Genomic DNA, 19,188 nt, shown 5'->3' on the forward strand with positions numbered 1-19,188 from the left:
AAGTTTCTGATTACTTATAAAAGCTGCACATTTTTAAATAATCAAGACTTAAAACAGGGGCTGGGAATATAGCTCAGTTGGCAAAGTGCTTGCCTTACATGCACAAGGCCCTGGGTTCAATCTCTAGGATCACAAAAAAATAAAATGACGTTAAAAAGTTGATCGGAAATTGTCCCTGGTCACTCAGTTGGAAGAATAAACTCCAATGACAAAGAAAGAATAGAGTATAAAACATATAATGAGTAGTACAGGCCTATAATCCTGCTACTAGGGAGATTGAGGTAGGAGGAACACAAGTTCAAGGCCACTCTGCATAACTTGGCAAGACCCAGTCTCGAACTAAAAGAAAAAGGGCTGGGGCATAGCTCAATTCTGGAATACTTGCCCTGACATATGTGAGGTCTTGGGTTAAATCCACAAAAAAGAAAAAACGTCAGGGGGCAGGGGGTGGTCAGGAAATAGTTTTCACTTATCAGATTGCTAAAAGACCAAATTTACTCTATGGAGCAAGGGGTTTAGGGAAACAGGTATTCTCATGGATAGTTAAGAATCTCTATGGAGAAAGGCTTAGAAATATCAAAATTACAAAGACATAACTCTCTGACTCAATTAATTCCACTTCTAGAGGCCGATAAGTGGGACAATGTACAAAGTAAGTTACTTACTACAGCAAAGTCTGTAAACACAAAAGATTGGAAACAAATGTTTATTAATAATAACTAGTTGTATAAAATATATTATGATGAAATACCACCAAATTTTATGTAGTGATACAGAATACTCTTTAAATAAAATGATCAGGGCTGGGGATGTGGCTCAACTGGTAGCGCGCTCGCCTGGAGTGCGTGCAGCCTGGGTTCGATCCTCAGCACCACATACAAACAAAGATGTTGTGTCCGCCGAGAACTAAAAATTAAATATTAAAAATAAAATTCTCTTCTCTCTCTCTCTCTATCTTTAAAAAAAAGAAAAAAAAAGATGCTTTAAAAAATAAATAAATAAATAAATAAATAAAATGATCATCTGCACACACACACACAATCTCTTTGGAAGGTGCAAAAGAAACATAAAACTCACTGGCTGCCTCCCAAGAGGGAAACCAGGTAGCTGGTTAGGGAATAAGAGCCAGAAGAATATTTTTCATGTAATACTCTTTGTGTACTTTAAAAATTTTATCTATGAAGAAAACAACTTTTTCTAGCTTTTAAAAATACATAGGTAACCATAAATATTACTTGAAGGAAGTAGCAAATGATCCTTTTCAGGTGAGGTATCAAATACTTCTAAAAAACATCTTAAACTCTCTTCCTTTATTTAACCTAGAGGCTAATAAACTTCAAAAAAAATAAAGGTTTAGCAGCTCCTAAATTTATTAAAAGAGTTAAATAGTATTTTTCAGATCAATCTAATTTCTATCATTAGAAATTCAAATCTGCCAATTTCAATCTGAAAAAAAAAAATTTCTGAGTATCTTAGAAAGTACCAAGAGTTGCATACAAAGACTAGTAACACATATGGTTTTATAAATGGTTTAAAAGATACATCTTGGTCTAGGGGCCGGGGTTGTGGCTCAGCGGTACGGCACTTGCCTAGCATGTGTGAGACACTGGGTTCGATCAAAAAAAAGTATTATGCCCATCTACAACTAAAAAAATTTTAAAAATAAATAAATAAAATCTTGGTCTACTCTAATGCAATGAGAGGAACAAGTAGGCTTTGCCACCAGGTGTTTCCCCACCCTATAAAAAAATTTTCAGATAAAATTAATCCTTTTTCTGCTTTAACAGACTAAATAAATAAATAAATCCTGCTGGTTTGGAGGTTACCCTATCACACCTTAACCATATGCTCAAAGAATGCATGGTATCAAGTATAAAAGCTGCTCTAAAAATACCAAGCATATAAAATGCAAAGTTTGCTGGGAACAGCAGTGACTTCAAAACCAAAATCTGAAAGTTAGCAATTTTTAGAAAATTCATATCCCTTAAACATTTACTATATGCCTGAAATGTTTTGCTTCTAGGCCTTTGTACATGCTGTTCTCTTTGCAGGAACCACTCTCCCACCCCACCCATTTGCTTCCTCGATTCACTAACCTCTCACATGTGACTTCCTCTGAGATCCAAGAAATTTCCCTGGCCTCCCCCACCCCTGCTCTGTGTTGCCAGGCACTCTGTGCTAATTACAGACTGTATCTCCTTCACCCAAGACTTAATCATTGTGCTGGCACCTGGAAGACACTCAATATATATTGTAAAGCAACCAGACACTGCTAGATAAATAGGGACATGGGGATGAAAAACAAGATCCTAAATTCACTAATAGAAATAGCCTAAAACAACAATATATACATAAAAAGGGCCATGAGAGGTGTGTATACAGGATATCAAGGACTGAAGAGAGCCTCAGAGCAGGCTGGTGATAAAGGAGGAAACTATGCCTAAACTAAATCTGTGTGGTTAAATAAGAGTTAATGGACAAAGAGAGAAGAAATGATTGATTACTCGAGACAGAAGAAAAATACAAAAGCAAGAGAAAACAAGGTAGATGTAAGGACTGTAAGGAATCTGATACAGTATAGTGGTTCTCAAACTTTAGGATACATGAGAATTAGCTGGAGGGCTTATTAACATACAGGTTGCAGAGTCCCAACTCCAGTTTCTGATTCAGTAGGCCTTGGAATATGAGAATCTTTGTTTCATTTTGGGCTAGAGTAATGGCTCATTGGTGGAGTGCTTGCCAACCATGCCTAAGATCCTGGGTTCAGTTTCCAACACCACCAAAAAAAAAACAAAATGCATTTCAGAAAAGTTTTCAGAGGATACTACTGCTGGTACTCGTTTGAGGAATCTCGGATTACAGTAGAACACAGATGGTATATGAAAAAGTAGCAATAAACAAATCTAGAGCAACTTGGGAGCGGGGACTATATATCAAATATACTATACCACAGAATTTGGCATTGAAAGATTTTAAGCAAATGTGTAAGATTAATTTTAGAAAGATGGAAATAAGTCAGGTGCAGTGGCACATGCCTGTACTTCTAGCAGCGCAGGAGGCTGAGGCAGGACTATCGAGGCCTTAAGCAACTTAGGTGAGACCCTGTCTCAAAATATAAAATAGAAAGAACTGGGGATACAGCTCAGTGGTTAAATGCCCCTGAGAAGGAAGAAAGGAACAAAGGAAGGAAGAGAGGGGAGGAGGGAGGGAAGAGAAAGAAAAATGGTAATAAATGTTAACACTGAGCTCTTTCTCACTATTAGAAGGACCATATATATATATATATATATATATATATATATATATATTCTGAACTGTCTAGTACAGTAGCTATTAGCCATATGTGGCTGTTTCAACTGAATTGTAATTAAATAAAACTACTAAAAATTCAGTTCTTCAGTCAGCTAGCCACATTTCTAGAGCTCAAAAGCTACAATTAGGCTATAGTAGAGAGCACCAAGAGAATGTTTTTCTCTCTTGCTCTTTTTTTTTTTTCTGGTGATACATATTTCTCTCTTTGTACAAAGTTCTAATAGTCAGCACTGGTATATATTAACTCATTAAATCCTTACAGCTTTGTTATGAGATAAGCACTGTATTATCCCCATTTTATAGAAGGAAATGTGGTGAAGAAAAATTAAGCACATCACTTAAGGTCTTAAAGTATTGCTAGCATGGATACAAGCAAAACGTTCTAATTCTTGGGCCTCCGTTCTTATCACTTCTTAATAAGATCATTCTTGACAATAATGTAGACTGGAGGAAGATGATAGTGGAAGAAGGAAAACCAGTGAGGAAGCTATTGGAGCAATTCAGAAGAGAAATGATAAGGACCTGCTCTAATAAAGCCAGCTGGAATGGAGATGAGTTACTTAATAGAGATGTGTAAAAGTATGAGAAAGATTAGAGACAGACTAAAACTGAATTCTAGTGCTGTGTGGAAGATGATGCCAAAATTTCTTTTTTTAAACTTCAATTTATGACATCTCTTATACTACACTAAGAAATCAGAAGAACAAGTTGAGGGAAAGTGATAAATTATACCAGGGTCATCATAAATGTGAAGTGATGAAGATAAAACACTATGCAGCAGGATATATAAGTCCAGAGCTTGGAAGACAGATCTGGAATTAAGATATGAAATCAGAGTCATCAGTATAGAGAAGAGAGGTCTAGAGAGAATTCAGAAAGGTTGAAACAATAAAAAATGGGTGAAGAGCAGAAACTTCGGGAATACCAATATGTAAAATACAGGCAAAAGATGAAATCCCAGTAAGTGGAAAATAAATTATCAGAAATACTACAAGGAGCAGGAATTCTTAGGAAAGAATTATCCCAGAAGTCAAGAAAAGGCTGGGCAACAAGTACAAAATGCTGCTGAGAAGGCAGGTAAAAGACTGAAAACTGCCCAAAGAGCAGTTTCAAATAGTACTTCAGAGCCAAAAGAAAAGATTGCAGCAGATCTAGAATAAATACAAATTTTTTTTAAGTTTAAAAATGAAAGCAAGAAGAGTATAGAGAAAAGGATCTGGAAAGGGAATTGACTTGTTTTTACTCTGATGAAAGAAGAGTACACAGAGAAAGATGGCACAATCAAAAGACTGGGGAATATTCTTGACTGAACAAGGCCTTGAGGTATGAGAAAATAGGATCCTGCACATAAATAGAAAACTAGCCTTTGACACTTACTGTTTTCTGAGAAGGTAACAAGGGGGTAAAAATAAGCACAGCTGTATTTGGGTTGGCATGAGAGGGGCATAAACTGAATGAACTCATGAACTGATAAGATTTCATTCTCTCAATGAAGAAGCATATGGAAGTATCTGCTCATTAGGAGAAAGGCAAAAGGGTTGGAGCCAATGCTCAAGAACCGACTACCTAGAGATAATGTCCTTTAAGCAGAAGGCAGAGCTGAAATTAGAGGCCATGAATCTGTAAGTGGCACCCAACCACATGGTAGTATGACTTTCTCCAAAACGAAATACATTCCCTATAAGAGCAGGAAGGGGAAAAGGTTGGCATAACTTAAACTGTTTGCCAACTGAATGCAGAAGTATCCGGAATTAACTGAGGAAGAGCCATAAAACGAAGAGATTAGAAGAATTGCATTAGAATAGTAGCCCCATCAAATACATCAGAATAATGAAGGTAACTGTCTCTAATCTACATACCTTCAAGAGATAAACAGTAGGCACAGAAGGAGAAAGGGGGAAGATTAGGGAAGTTATGGTTAGGGAGTAAGATAAAAGAGACTTTAGTTATCCAGAAGTATAGTGTCCTAGGCCCAAAATGTGTTCATCAGAAGGTGTAAAGTATATTACTGTTTCTGTCTGAATTTCAATGTTAAGTAGTACATCCTTTTTATTCCCTGCCTCCCTCAGCCAGTTCTCACTTCAGAGATGTTGATTCTAACCATCATCAGAGCAGTGGTTCTTAACACTAGGTGCACATTAGATAGACATTGTTTAAAACACACACACACACACACACACACACACACACACACACACACACCCTTCTAAAACCTGGGTCTTACTGCTAGAGTCTAATGAATTTGCATTTATTTTTTAAAGATCCTCAGGTGATTCTAAAGTGGACTTAAGAGTCAAGAATCCTGTTTTAGAAAGAACAGGTTTAGCTTTAACTTTATGTTACAGAATTAAAGAAAAACTGGCTGGTATAAAAAGAAATTAAGTAAATAAGGCAGGAAAATTGTGAAACAGGATATAAACAAGAATCAAATATTTAAAGACATCCAGAAAACTGGGAAACCATTCAAGAACAGCATCACATTCAGTGCACATAGCAATGTTTCTAATAGTTCTTCTACAAGTTCTAGAGAACCCTGAAGTTAAATGCCTTACTGGAGCCAGAGACGAGAATAATAAGAAAAAAGGAACCTATACTTTACTAAGCTAAAAGAATTGAAAACCACATTTAGCAGTAGCTCTCAGGGTCAACTGCAGTTCACAATTCCCCGGAGGAAAAAGCAGCCTGTAACACAGGCTTGATAACATGTCTACATATATGAAATCTACCTATCCTGCACATAGGTGCCACTGTCTTCTTTCAGACAGTAAAATATTTCATAAAGAATTTATTTTTTCAGTTCCCAGGCTTTTTCTATATCTATTAATTTCTCTTTATTAAGTTAAACCAGCAAATCTTTTTTAAAAAATCACTTGATAATTTTACAAACAACAGTCCTCAAACTTAACCTTTATTTGCCAGGACTGTAATAAATCTAAGTTTTACAACAAAGTAGAAATTATATAAAGATGGATACTAGGCCGGGTGTCATGTTGCATGCCTGTAATCCCAGTGGCTGGGGAGGCTGAAGCAAGAGGATGAAGAGTTCAAAGTCAGCCTCAGCAATTCAGAGGCCATGAGCAACTCAGCAAGACCCTATCTCTAAATAAAATATAATAAGGGGTGGGGATGTGGCTGAGTGGTTAAAGACCCTGGGTTCAATCCCTGATATAAAAAAAAAGGGGGGCGGGGGGGGCGGGGGATGAATGCTAGTGGAAAAGACTAATAAAGATAAAAATCACTTCTTGTCTGCTGTCTTCCCTATGATTTGTTTACTGGTAATACTACAGATCTCTCAAACTCCACCAAGACATTAAGTATATGCACAGAGCACTTAACTACACACTTAGTCTACTCATATTTAATGCTTTGATAAAAATTTCTTTGTTAATTAGTAAAAATTTGTACTTTGCTATCTCTAACTTAGTCTCAAGAATCTTAAGCTCTGAACAATCTTCCAAATGATTCAGAAGTCATGTGTGTTGCACACACACTAAAAATCAGACTTATTTTTAAGTGGACATATTTTCAGAACTCAAAGAACACTTTTTCTTGCATCAAGATAACTCAACATGTTCTTTTAATACTTAACTAAAAACATAGGAAAGCTTTACAATTCCTTTAATTTGAGCCAAAAGAAAAAGATTTAAAAAAAAAAGATATGGTTTCAACTCTTTTTAACAAGAATGTATAGCTGTTTTCAAACACTGAAACAGGCTTTATTTATGATTTACAGAATCACCACAATTTTCTAGACCAGAATTTATTCTGTGGTTTCCATTAAGAGAGAAAGTTCTAACCACATTAATTTATACCAATTGCTTTTTAATATTATAAAACAATACTATAGCATAATGATAAAAGCATAGAATCAAAAAGAACCTGATCAATTCTCCTAGATGTAATCAACTTGCTGAGTGACACTGGAAAAGACACTTCTCTTTGGCTCTCAGTTTCCCTAGTTGTGAATTGAAGATGAGAATCACTATGATTCAAGATTACTACTGGCTCAAAATTATACAAAATGCAGAACATTCCTTTCCCCCCACCTAAGAATGTATCTATACTTTGTAAATAATTCAGCTATGATATATACTTTCAATCAACACTACAGCTAGGTTTATATTTTCTTAGTTTCTACCTCTTCCCAATTTGCTGTTATAAACTACTTTGACCCACAAAAGCATTCTGCAAATCTAAAAGCTACATTTCTGTAATCTCTATGCTTAATTTTAACACTTAACAAAATAGTACCATATTACAAACTGTTTCTTCACCTGTTCCCTAATAAAGTTGAAAATAATTCTTTGGTCTTGAATTTACAGAGTTTTGTACAAGGCTGATGAAAGCCATCTGTTGGGAACTCTGACTTTCCAGTCAAAGAAGGAAAAAAAGAGAGAAAGAGAAGAAACAGCCTTCATTTTCCTGGGAACCAGCTGCAATTGAATCAGTCCTAATCCTGCTCCAGCTGGGACAAGCAGAAGGGTGAAGTTGCTACTGGTCTAATTCATCTGCTGAAATCCTTTGTGAAATGACTCCACCTCTAAGTAGCCAACTGGTAAAACAATTTTACCAGAATGAAGCTCTTAATAATTTATATATATATATAACGTTTATTTCTTTTCAAGATTGTAAATCAGAATATGAAAAGTATTCATTATTTTAATTTTAAAAAGATTCTCTAGTTCAATAGGAAAAAAAAATACTAGTTCTATTTTAACCAGCAAAGTTGATACCTGGATTCCATCTTCTCACACAACCAAGCCAGTGTAGAAATATATTTTCTTCAAATTATTTTTAAATAGAGAAAGAAAATCGACAGGATGTCAATAAGATTCTTGTACATCAAGAGGTCTGAAATAATATAATTTTTCCCCCAGATTCTTGCACAGCTCCTATTATCTATCTGTTCTCATAGTAAAGGAAAAGGTAATGTGAAAAAGAAGTACCGGCCCATATGTACAGGATGAATTCGATAAAAATCAGGCAGCAAGAATAAGAGGAAATTGGGCTGGGGATGTGGCTCAAGCAGTAGCGCGCTCGCCTGGCATGCGTGCACCCGGGTTCGAGCCTCAGTACCACACACAAACAAAGATGTTGTGTCCGCCGAAAAACTAAAAAATAAATAATAAAAAAATTCTCTCACTAAAAAAAAAAAGAAAGAATAAGAGGAAATTTAATGATCTTGCATTTTCTTTACATTTATTTTCAATCTGGTTTTTAATGAAAAGCCATAATGAAAACTTTACTATTAAAGAGCTATTATATAAATATTATACCTATATAACTTAACCATGTAGAGTTCCTTTAAAACTTTAATAAGAAAGTATATGTTAAAGCACTTAGAACAGTGCTGAACTCATTAGTCCTCACCAAGTGCTAACTATAAATAGTTTTCTATAAGCAACTATTTACATTCCCTTAGCCTATAGATAAAGAAAAAAAAAAGGCCACAATTTTTAGATCTTCTAGATCTCTATTTCTGAAGAATTTACGGAATCTGTAAATATAAGATAAACAACTAGGTTAGGCACAAGGGTTGGTATAAAAGTTTTCATTAATAATGTCTAACCCAGACTTTAATAGCTCAAGTTTTCTTTCAGGGTGTATCATGGGCTGAAAATTATCAAAAATCACTGAACTCATAGGCTAACCAGAAGATCAAAAGGTATCTGTACGTTTGATTATATTTAAACAAACCACAGCTTAAGTAAATTTAAATAATTATAAAAAATATTTAAACAAATACTTACTACAAACATCTCCACCTATTTTTTTATGTTTAATTTTTTTTTTTATTGGTTGTTCACAACTTTACAAAGCTCTTGACATATCATACTCTCCACCTATTTTTAAATGAGTTGTTTTTTTTTTTAAAAAAAAGAACAAGTCTGCTGAGTCAAATTCCTAACCACATTTACAATTAATCCCACTCAATGACTTGTTAGTGATTTTTATGGTCACAAAAAAAATGGTGTAAACAATGATATAAGATAAACATCATACGTTACATTGAAAAATTGAGACTACTATGTTTCAAACTTGATATTACAAAATTTACAATATCCATGTCACTGCATCCTCACCTTTTTTTTCAAAAGCATCTTTCACTTTCAGAAGGATTTTTTTTGCTTTTTATTTTTTAACTTTTTTTTTGGGGGGGGCAGAGGGTACAGGGATTGAACCCAAGGCGCTTAACTACTGAGCCTCATCCCCAGCCCTTTTTTTATATTTTATTAGAGACAGGGTCTCGCTGAGTTGCTTAGGACCTCACTAAGATGTTGAGGCTGAGTTTGAACTTGTGATCCTCTTGTCTCAGCCTCCCAAGCTGCTGGGATTGCTTTTTATTTTTTAAGAGAACAAGCAGTCCACACACCCCTGAATTTAATAGCATGGACAACTCCTATTCACTGCCTTTTTAATTAAGTATCATAACAGTACATCTGAAATTGAAATTACCAAGCTTATATTTATAAACAATTTTATTACATAATATCACTATTCTAACATAAAAATGTGACACAATTTTAGCATAAAGGCTATTTCAAAACAGCTAAATGAAAACTTTATCTTTTACTCTCAGTAATTTGAACACATATCTCATTCTCATTAACTTTACCCTAAAATTTTAATTTCCTATCAAAACCTCACTTAAGCCTGAATTTAAAAGACATACTCTAAGCCAAATCACACATCTGTAATCCCAGTGACTCAAAAGGCTGAGGGAGGAGGATCACAAATTCAAAGCCAGCCTCAGCAATTTAGTGATACCCTATGTTTAAAAACAAAGGGGGGGGGGGGGGTTGGGGGACTGGGGATGTGGTTCAGTGCTTAAGGATCCCTAGGTTTAATCCCTGGTACCAAAAATAAAATACATATTCCAGTAAAACTAAATAATCTGGACTCAACTCTACCAAGAGATCATTGTAATAAAATGTATTATAATAGAAGGTAAGAGATGTATCACTTAATCTACTCCAGATTACGTAGCTAGGTAGTAACTAAACGAAAATATAGTTGTCAATACCTCTTTCCAACAGAACGTTTTAGTAAATATTCTGTTTCAAAATATTCCACAGAATAAATTTTAATGATTTAGATGATTACCATAAAAGTATACTTTTCTATTTTCTGGACCTAGTAATATGGAACATAAACTATACACACACATATATTTATGTATTTACATGTGTGTATAAATATATCCAAATTATTCTAAGTGTGTAAAATGAAGCCACAATCAGTGTAGAAATATATTTTTTAAATAAACTATTACAATCTCAAGTAATATTAAGGTTAATCCAAGAGAAGTATGGTGGGGCATGCCTATAACTCCCAGCAACTCCAGGGCTAAGTCAGAAGGGATGGCCAAGTTGGAGGCAAGCCTTAGCAATTGAAAGCCCACAGAAAAACTTTTTAAAAGGCTGGAAATGTGACTCAGTGGTAAAGCACCCCAGGTTCAATCCCCAGAATGGGGTAATGGGACTTAACCCAAAAACACAGTTATTGTTTTTCAAAGATTAAAGCCTCAATGTTATGAGAAATCCTAAATGTCTTCTTAGTTGTAGTTTATAATCTAAAATGGGGTTCCCCAAAAGTGTATTTCCTTTCTGTATTCTATCTGCCTTAATCACTCAAAGGACCTAAATCCTACATGCACTACTGATGGCAGGCATTCATATGTTTGCTGAACAACAAATATGTGAAATAAATGAACAAATTATCTTATAGTAATATCTACATTTCAAAAAGAAATGTATAAGTAGTAGCTATTTAAGCAATTATACACTATCTTAGTTTCCTAAATCCCATAACTCAAGAAACACAATATTTTGCCCCAAATTAAACCACCCTATTACAGCCATGTGATGAATCCCCAAGTCAGAAAACTTTAGAAACAATTGAAATGAAAATTAGTAAGCACAGAAATCACCTTAAAGAAAAAATAAAATTTCACACTGATGAAAATTATGTTTTCTGAACTTCAAGTATATAAACTAGCTTATTCATAATCTTTGGTTCCTGATACATTCTTAATATTAATAGTCCTAAGTCAGTTTTGAAATCTGTTCCACAACAGAAAAAGAAAATAAGGGTCACAAACAGCAAAAGAGGGGAAGAGGGTATCAGTTAATGTTAACATGACTATACTTCAGTGCTGTGATAAATATTTAGATATGACTCTCCAGAGGTGGTAGGTATACCTGTTACAAATACAAAGACTCTGGAGCCAGAGTGCCAAAGTTCAAATCCCAGCTTTGCTGGGATATCAATCATATTAGTGTTAGATGGACAAGTTATTGAACCTCTTTTATGCCTCATTTTCTTCAACTATAAAACAACAGAACCAACTTCATTGTTGGTACATATCAATGTTAGCTTCATGAGGATGAAATGAGTTAACATGTATACATTAGTCCCCCTTTCTCCACTGTTTTGCTTTTTGCAGTTTCAGTTCCTCATCATCCACTGCAGCCCAAAATATTAAATGGAAAATTCCAGAAACAAATAATTCATAAATTTCAAATAACATTATTATAGTATTTTGTTATAATTGTTCTATTTTATTATTAATTATTTCTATTAATCTCTTCCTATGCCTAATTTATAAATAAACCTTTATCATAGGTTGTATAGAAAAGATAGTACATGCAGACACTTCTCAATTTATAATGGGGATTAAGTCCCTATAAGCCAATGGTAAATTTAAATACTGTAAACTGAAAATGCATTTCATATATCTAACCTGCCAAACATGACACTTTAGCAACACAATGCACTATAGAGTATCAGTTGTTTCCCTGCAGCATCACTTGGCTGACTGGGAGCTAGGGCATAGGCTGCCACTCTGCATTACAACACAGTATTGTAACCCACAGCCTAGGAAAAGATTGAAATTCAAAATTCAAAGTATACTTTCTACTGAACATGCATCACTTTCATGACATTGTCAAAACAGAAAATCCATCAAATTATGGTAAGTCAAGGACCATCTGCATAGGGTTTAATACCAATTTTAGTTTCAGGGGTTTTGGAAAGTGTACCCCATAGACAAAAGGAACTACTGAACAGTATTAAATTAATGCCTTGCATATAGTAAACACTCATTTAGGTTAAATAAACTACCTCACCATAAACTATCATACCTAAAGCTAGCTCATAAATTCCCCATATAATATGGATAAAACTTTTAAACCACAGTATACCACAGGTTCTCCTCACTACTTTTCAATGTAAAATAATACTAAACTTCAAGAGATTTTATAACACCTCTTAAGAATATTCTACATATTCTCCCCCTAAAAAACAAAAACCTCTTAGATGCTGAAAATCTAAATACAATCATAGTTCCTTCCAAAGATTAACAGTTAGAACAGGAAAAAGTAAAAAGAAACTTACTCAGGTCACTCCAAATAGTCCTTGAATTTCATCTCTTACCCAACAGATGACCAGACCAATAGATAATATTAACATTCCAGAGAAAATAAAGCCAAATCAGTTTCAAGCAGAGTGCCTGGGTCACAGTAGGTGCTCAACAACTATGTGCTAGATTAATGAATGTTGAAAAGTGAAACTACTTCTAGCCTATACCTTCCTTTCTCCATCACTGTCAAATACACTCCAGTTTTTTTCTTTTGCTTTTCCTGTTGAAACTATATAGGTTCATAACCACAAGTCAATCAATTCCTAATAGGAAGTGATTAGGTAGTTTCAAGGAGAGGAAGGAAACTGGTCAAAATAACAATAAGAGGAACAGATATATATAACCAGTTCAAAAGTGAAATAATTCCCCCAGAGTTCACTGTATTATGATTCTGAATGTGGGTTTTTCACATTTTGGGGGAAAGTCATTCAGGAAATTCACTACTGCAAATAAGATTTCATTTTAAAAAATAGAACAGATCTCATAAACTCCAAATTCATAATTATTATCATGAAATCCAATGAGATCAGTGCACATAGAAGTCTACTCAAAGAAACTCCATTTTATATCCCAAATTTATATCCCAAATTTGGTAACTTCAGTTAATTATACGACATATTTGAGCTATGTAGCCATACAGGTATTCCTAACCAAAGCAAAATTCTACTGAATTAAACTTTTTTTAATGCAAAAATACTGTGCAATGGCCTCAGCAGAGGTCCCCAGCTCTGTGGCAAAATGAGGATTGTTAGATGGTTCTCAAGGTCACTTCCAAAACCAAAGTTCTAGGGATCTAGAACTTGAACTTATTTTGTATTTAACCAAATTGACTATCTTTTAAAAATATACACTTCTGACATTTTAAATGTGACTAGTATTTTTAAAATTAAAATATCTGGGGTTGGTGTTATAACTCAGTGGTGGAGCTCCTTTCAGAATTTGGATGCTTGACCTGTGAAAAGTTCACAGGAAAAATTGAACCCTAAAATAGATCTCTAAGAATTTCACTGAAGAACAGTATTATTAATTTTCAATTGTTATTTGAACAAAAATCTACAGACCTAATGACAATAATAAAAATCTCAAAATATTTTCAAATACAATCTTTTCATAGTAAAAGTAGCTCCATGATCTTAAGTAAAACAAAGGTTACTAATATACACAAAGGTGTAACAACTTAAAGTACTATCCATCTCCAAAGAACAATTCAGAGCAGCTAAAACACTAGTTCAATTTAAAAAACAGCAACTAATAAAATTCTTATCATCCCCAAATTTAAAGGCCAAAATTTATTGTTAAAAAGACATACTTTCAGCCACACAAAATAACAGAATAACACACAACAGAGTAAGGATTCCATCTGTGCAGTAAAATTCCCAACTCTCTGGAACCTTTCTAATATAGGATATTATAGTCCTGTCACATGTAACCGTAGCTGTCATAAATAATAATGTTTAGGACATCATCATCATCATCAAAGCCATATTACATGACAGAAAGTTATAATGTAAACAATAGAAATATGAATTGTTAAATTTGCTTAGCTCATGCTATGGGTCATGAGAATCCATCTCATTCCTGTCTAGTAACAACTTAAAATGGAAGAAAAAAAAAGGGGGGGGGTTCATCTGCTTCTTCCAAATTCCTGTCACCGGCATTGGCTGCTCATCAACTTCCAGAAGTAAGGTACTGTAAGAATCTTTTTACTTAAAACTCTTAAAGTTGTGCAGGGCATGATGGCATATGACTGTAAATCCACTTACTCAAGAGGCCGAGACAGGACAATCACAAGTTCAGGGCCAGCCTGGGCAACTTAGTGAGACCCTGTCTCAAAATAAAAAGGGCTGCTCAATGGTAGAACAACCCTGGGTTCAATCCCAGTACCACAAAGAAAAAATTAAAAGTTTAAAGCTGCATGCCACTTTTTAATTATAATACAACTATGTCCTTTTAAGGTAGAACAACTCTACACTTTGAATCTTAGGCTTCAAAAACTTCAAAGTATCAGAGCAATTAGCATCTATTAAGTTCTCACAGTTAGAATTTATAAATTAAAAAACAGCAGGATGACTCCATAAAAGTTCCCCAAACTTGAATGTAACTTCAAACTTCCTAGAAATGTGAATTTGTGGCATCCTATAACATGAGCTCTATGAACACTGATGCATACACCATTCTTACCTTATCCTTTTCATGTGGAAGCAGTGACACTGGAGGTAAACAAGAAAGAGACTCACAACTCTCTTTCCCATCAGCATTCGTTGCTTTAGTGTTAAGCCGATAAAGAGGTCCATCTTTAAGGAGTCTGCCGTGACCAATGGCACGTTTGATAGCCAATCTGAACTGCTGGTGAAAGCCAGAGGCAGCACTGCCTCCAAATAATGCAGACACATCCTTCTGACTTTTCAGAAAGCGTTCAATATTTTTCAAAGTTGAGCCACCAGACTCTGCCAAGCCCTCAAATGCCCGTTTAATCAGTTTATTCCAATCCACATTTTGCTTATTATCCAATTTCCCATGGTTTCGAGGTTTAGGAAGTGCTATTCGCCCAGGATTATCAGGATCTTTATAGGAATTGAGTCCTTTGTTTGAAACTTTTAAAATGGTTCCATCTTTAACACTCAACTCCAATTGTTCTAAAACAGTTTTCCGATCCAAGCCATGGGATGAAGATACTGCATTGCAAATCCTTTCTTCTGAAGGACGCTGTTTCTGCTTCTTCACTTTTTTGATGGCTTCCAAAATCCACTCGGTATACAGCGGGTTAGCGAGTTTTACCATGGTGAAGGATTTTGTATATCCATAGAGTCGTTATCCCTTATCCTGATGCTGAGTAAGTGTTACACCATGGAAAACAAGATTTTCGGAGGCTGGGAACCAGTTAACCATAGCATACAAGTTTTCTGGCCTGAGTCCTTCCTCCTTTCACAAAACAGACTGCATTCCCACTTTTACTTTAGAAACCAAAACAACTGGTTATTAGAAATGTCTTCAAACTTCCCGCTTTCTCAATAGTATCACACATGGATCTCTTCATAATGTTGCAAGGACTCCAAACATCTCATTCTCGGGGTTCACAGCAAAAATGTGCATCCTATGCCTGAAAAACAAAACAATGTTAATTTTCTATCAAGGCCCATTCTAGAAATATGTTATAATTGAAATGTTAGAATCTTTTAAAGCAATCAAATAGCAAAGTGTTTAACATTCTAAAACAACCATGTATGTAAATCATTGGGATAAAAAGAAAAAACAGAGATGAATAGATATAACACAATGAGGAAACAAAACAGGATGTTCTACGAATGACCTTAGGCTACAACTAACCAGAGGAGTGATAGCTATCCTGTACTCCGCCATCTCTGCTCACCAGTCTATGAATTTCAACTCTTGCTTGACATCTTTCCCCAAGAAACTATTCAGCACTTCAACAAGTATCTGGATTAGTAGAAAGAATCCTGTAATGAAAGTAAGAGTGAATCTTTCATCTTTCAAAATTCCAGACAGTAGATTTAAAAAAAAAAAAAAAAAAAAACAGTCAAATAAGATAGGCAGAAAACCACTGAGAAAAATCTAACTACTTCAGATATTAAAATAATAAATGTAAGTTTCACAGGACAAGTTCATAAGTACATTATTACCTTATTACATTGAAAATTACCTAGTATGAAAGTGCTTAAAGAATTTTAAAATAATCCATTTTCATCCAAATTTTAAGAAATACATGCTGATTGACCCAAACTAAGACACTAATATTCACATGCTGGAGGAACTAACACCTGCAGAACTGTTTATAAGCCATCTACAGACAGAGAAACTAAAAATGAGAAAAGCCCAGAATCACAGGGTACAAGTGCATGTATTTGCATATCAAATGTATAGAACAGGAAAAAAAAAAAACTATTTGTGGGTCTAGAAAGAAGTGAATCTGATAAAGATATAAATTCAAGATTGCTGTGTCAAAATGAATATAATGAGTAAAACAAAACATGCAAATAGATTGCCTCTCTCGATCAAAGTCAATATTCTGTTACAAAGGAAACTGGCAAATGGGCATTTGTTAAAAATCACTAAAATAATGAATTATGAACCTAAATATCTTCTTTGCCCCCCAAACGAAGTTTAACTTTTCTTAAGTGTTTTTTAGAACTTCTGCTTTTATTGTATGGATAATTTACACACATTATAAGATAACAATAGTAGAAAAATAGCTCCTGCAGCAACTATTCTTAATAGTAACATTAAAATCAAAAGGAAAGCTTATGCGCGGTGGCGCACAAGTTCGGCTGGGGAGTCTGAGACAAGAAGATCACAAGTTCAAGGCCAGCCTCAGCAACTTGGAAAGGCTCTCTGCATCTGTGAGATCCTATCTCAAAATTTTTTTTAAAAAGCGGGGCTGGGGTTGTAGCTCAGTGGTAGAGTGCCCTGGGTTCAATCCTCAGCACCACATAAAACTGAAATAAAGATATTGTGTCCACCTACAACTAAAAAATAAATACTTTTTTTTTAATTTTAAAGGGGCGGGGTGTGCTGGGGATGTAGCTCAGTGGTAAACTGTCCCTGGGTTAAATCCCCAGTACAAAAAAAGCGGGCGCGCGGGAGGGAGGGGGACACGGACAGTGGGGCGGGACTAATAGACATTAGTAAAGAGATAGCACTATTAACTCTGATAAGAAAGCAAAGGCTGAAGCAAAATATTCAAATATATGCCAAAATTTTACTTTAAAATAAGCTGACTTAAAAAAAAGAAAAACCTAAGACCTATGTTTCATTTTGGTAAAGATCTCAAAAGGAAACAAATCAGAGTCTTATTATTCCAAGAAAGTTCATTATACAGACATTAACGCTAAGCTAAACAAGAAACTACAACCTGAGTTTAAGACGCTGAGAACGTCCTAATTGATGAAGTTCTCAGGTAAAGAATGAATGACAGCCACTCATTGTCTCTCGAGCAGGCGTTTTCATCAGTCTCTATGTCTGTAGAAAGTAAGTAAAATGCTGTGCTCGAACTTTAACTCTCAGAAAGTACACCAGCTGCTAGAAAGCAAACGCAACTGGCTTCCGATATTCCTTCCCGGTCCCCATTCCCCACCCCCAAACACACCTTCGCGCTCTCTTTTTAAAACTTTAAAAACTTCAAACAGCACAACCCGACAGTTTGCCAATGGGCTACTTCCCCATTTCCATTAGAAGGAAACAGAACCCCAGGAATAAGTTAACAATGAAATCACGTGGAGTTAAGAGTACTGTATCCCCGGTTCCCAGCTCCTCCAAACATTGAGCTCCACAGAGGCCGGCTAAACCGCGGTGTGAGGGGCGCCCAGGCAGCCGCGAGAGCCTGACAGGTCGGGAAGCTCCGGTCCAGAACCGCCGAGGGTTGACAGGCAGCCTGTCGCCTCCCCTCCGGCGGGCGCCGGGGCTGACAGCCCGACAGACACAACACCACACGTGCTGCCTCCTCCGCACCACAACACCCGCCAGCCTGTCACCCTACTTGCCGCCTCGGCCCGGCTCTGGTCTCCGCGCACCGGGCAGGGCGGAGTGCGCGCCCGGGAGCGCGGGCAGAGGGGCCGCGCCGGCCAGGAGGCGGCGACCGGTCGGGCGCAGGTGGGACCCGGCGGTGGGCGCGCCCCGAGGGAGAGCGGGCTCCTAGCACAGCCCAGCCCGAGGCTCCGAGGCCTGGCCGCTCGCCGCCCGCCCACCCGCCGGCTCCCGGAGCTGGGACACGCCGCGGGGATTGGGGCTTCGGGCCGTCAGCGCGGGCCGAGCCGGCAGCGCGCGGACCGGGCGGGGAAAGCCGGGCGCCGGCCGGGCGCGAGGGGGCGGCCACGGCGCCCCGGCCCGAGGCCTGGCGCAGAGCAGCGGGAGGCGGCGCAGGCCGCGGCGGGGCCTGCAGCAGCCCGCCGACCCCGCGAGGCAGTAGAGCAGTCCCCGGAGCGGCTCAGCTTCGGGTTCGGAGGCAAGGGGAGGTCGGGGGTGGCCCCTCGGCTACTTACCGGAGGGAAAGAGAGCCGGGATCCCGGGGCCCCGGGCCGGACCGCGGAGATGCCCCAAACTGACACGGCCGCCATCTTGGAGACAGTGAGCTCCGGCCGGGGGGAGGGGAGGCGAGGCGGTGGAACAGCCGCGGGGGGAGGGGAAGCGTCGCGAGGGAACGGCTGCCTCGGGGAGGGAGCGGGAACAGCCTGGGCGAGAGGCGGGGTGGGGGGGGGGGAGGAGGAGGACGCGAGAGCGCGGGCGGGGGGCGGCCGAAGAGCGGGAAGAGCTGGGCCAAGCGCCGGGAAAGGCCGGAAGGCGGGGCGGGGCAGGAGGGAAGAGCCGGCCGGGCGGGTCACGTGGGGCCGGTACAAAAGGCCAAAGCCAAAGTGGGAGGAGGACTTGATGGGGCTGGAGGCCAACATTGGGGGCTCCTTCTCCCCTTTCTCACGGGCTTAGGTCTGGCAGTTACCAAAGAA

The 19,188-nt window shown here is 37.5% G+C and overlaps 1 protein-coding gene across 4 annotated transcripts in view; it reads right to left on the minus strand.

Annotated features, from left to right (window-relative positions):
• KAT6A (lysine acetyltransferase 6A) overlaps positions 1-18,905 on the minus strand; it is a 102,696-nt gene extending 83,791 nt beyond the window's left edge. For 2 of the 4 annotated variants that reach the window (XM_081269743.1, XM_081269740.1), the window contains exons 1-2: positions 18,730-18,905; positions 14,915-15,833 (exon numbers count right to left, since the gene is read on the minus strand). In XM_081269743.1, the coding sequence (XP_081125869.1) occupies positions 14,915-15,514 (600 nt within the window). In that variant the 5' untranslated portion in view covers positions 15,515-15,833; positions 18,730-18,905. Of the gene's footprint in view, positions 1-14,914; positions 15,834-16,060; positions 16,192-18,729 lie in introns of all 4 variants that reach the window. The other 2 variants (XM_081269742.1, XM_081269741.1) reach the window with 2 other exon arrangements.
• Positions 18,906-19,188: the final 283 nt, after the last annotated feature.

This window comes from Spermophilus citellus (assembly GCF_964194105.1).
Source record: "Spermophilus citellus genome assembly, chromosome: 16".
Classification (NCBI taxonomy): Eukaryota; Metazoa; Chordata; class Mammalia; order Rodentia; family Sciuridae; genus Spermophilus; species Spermophilus citellus.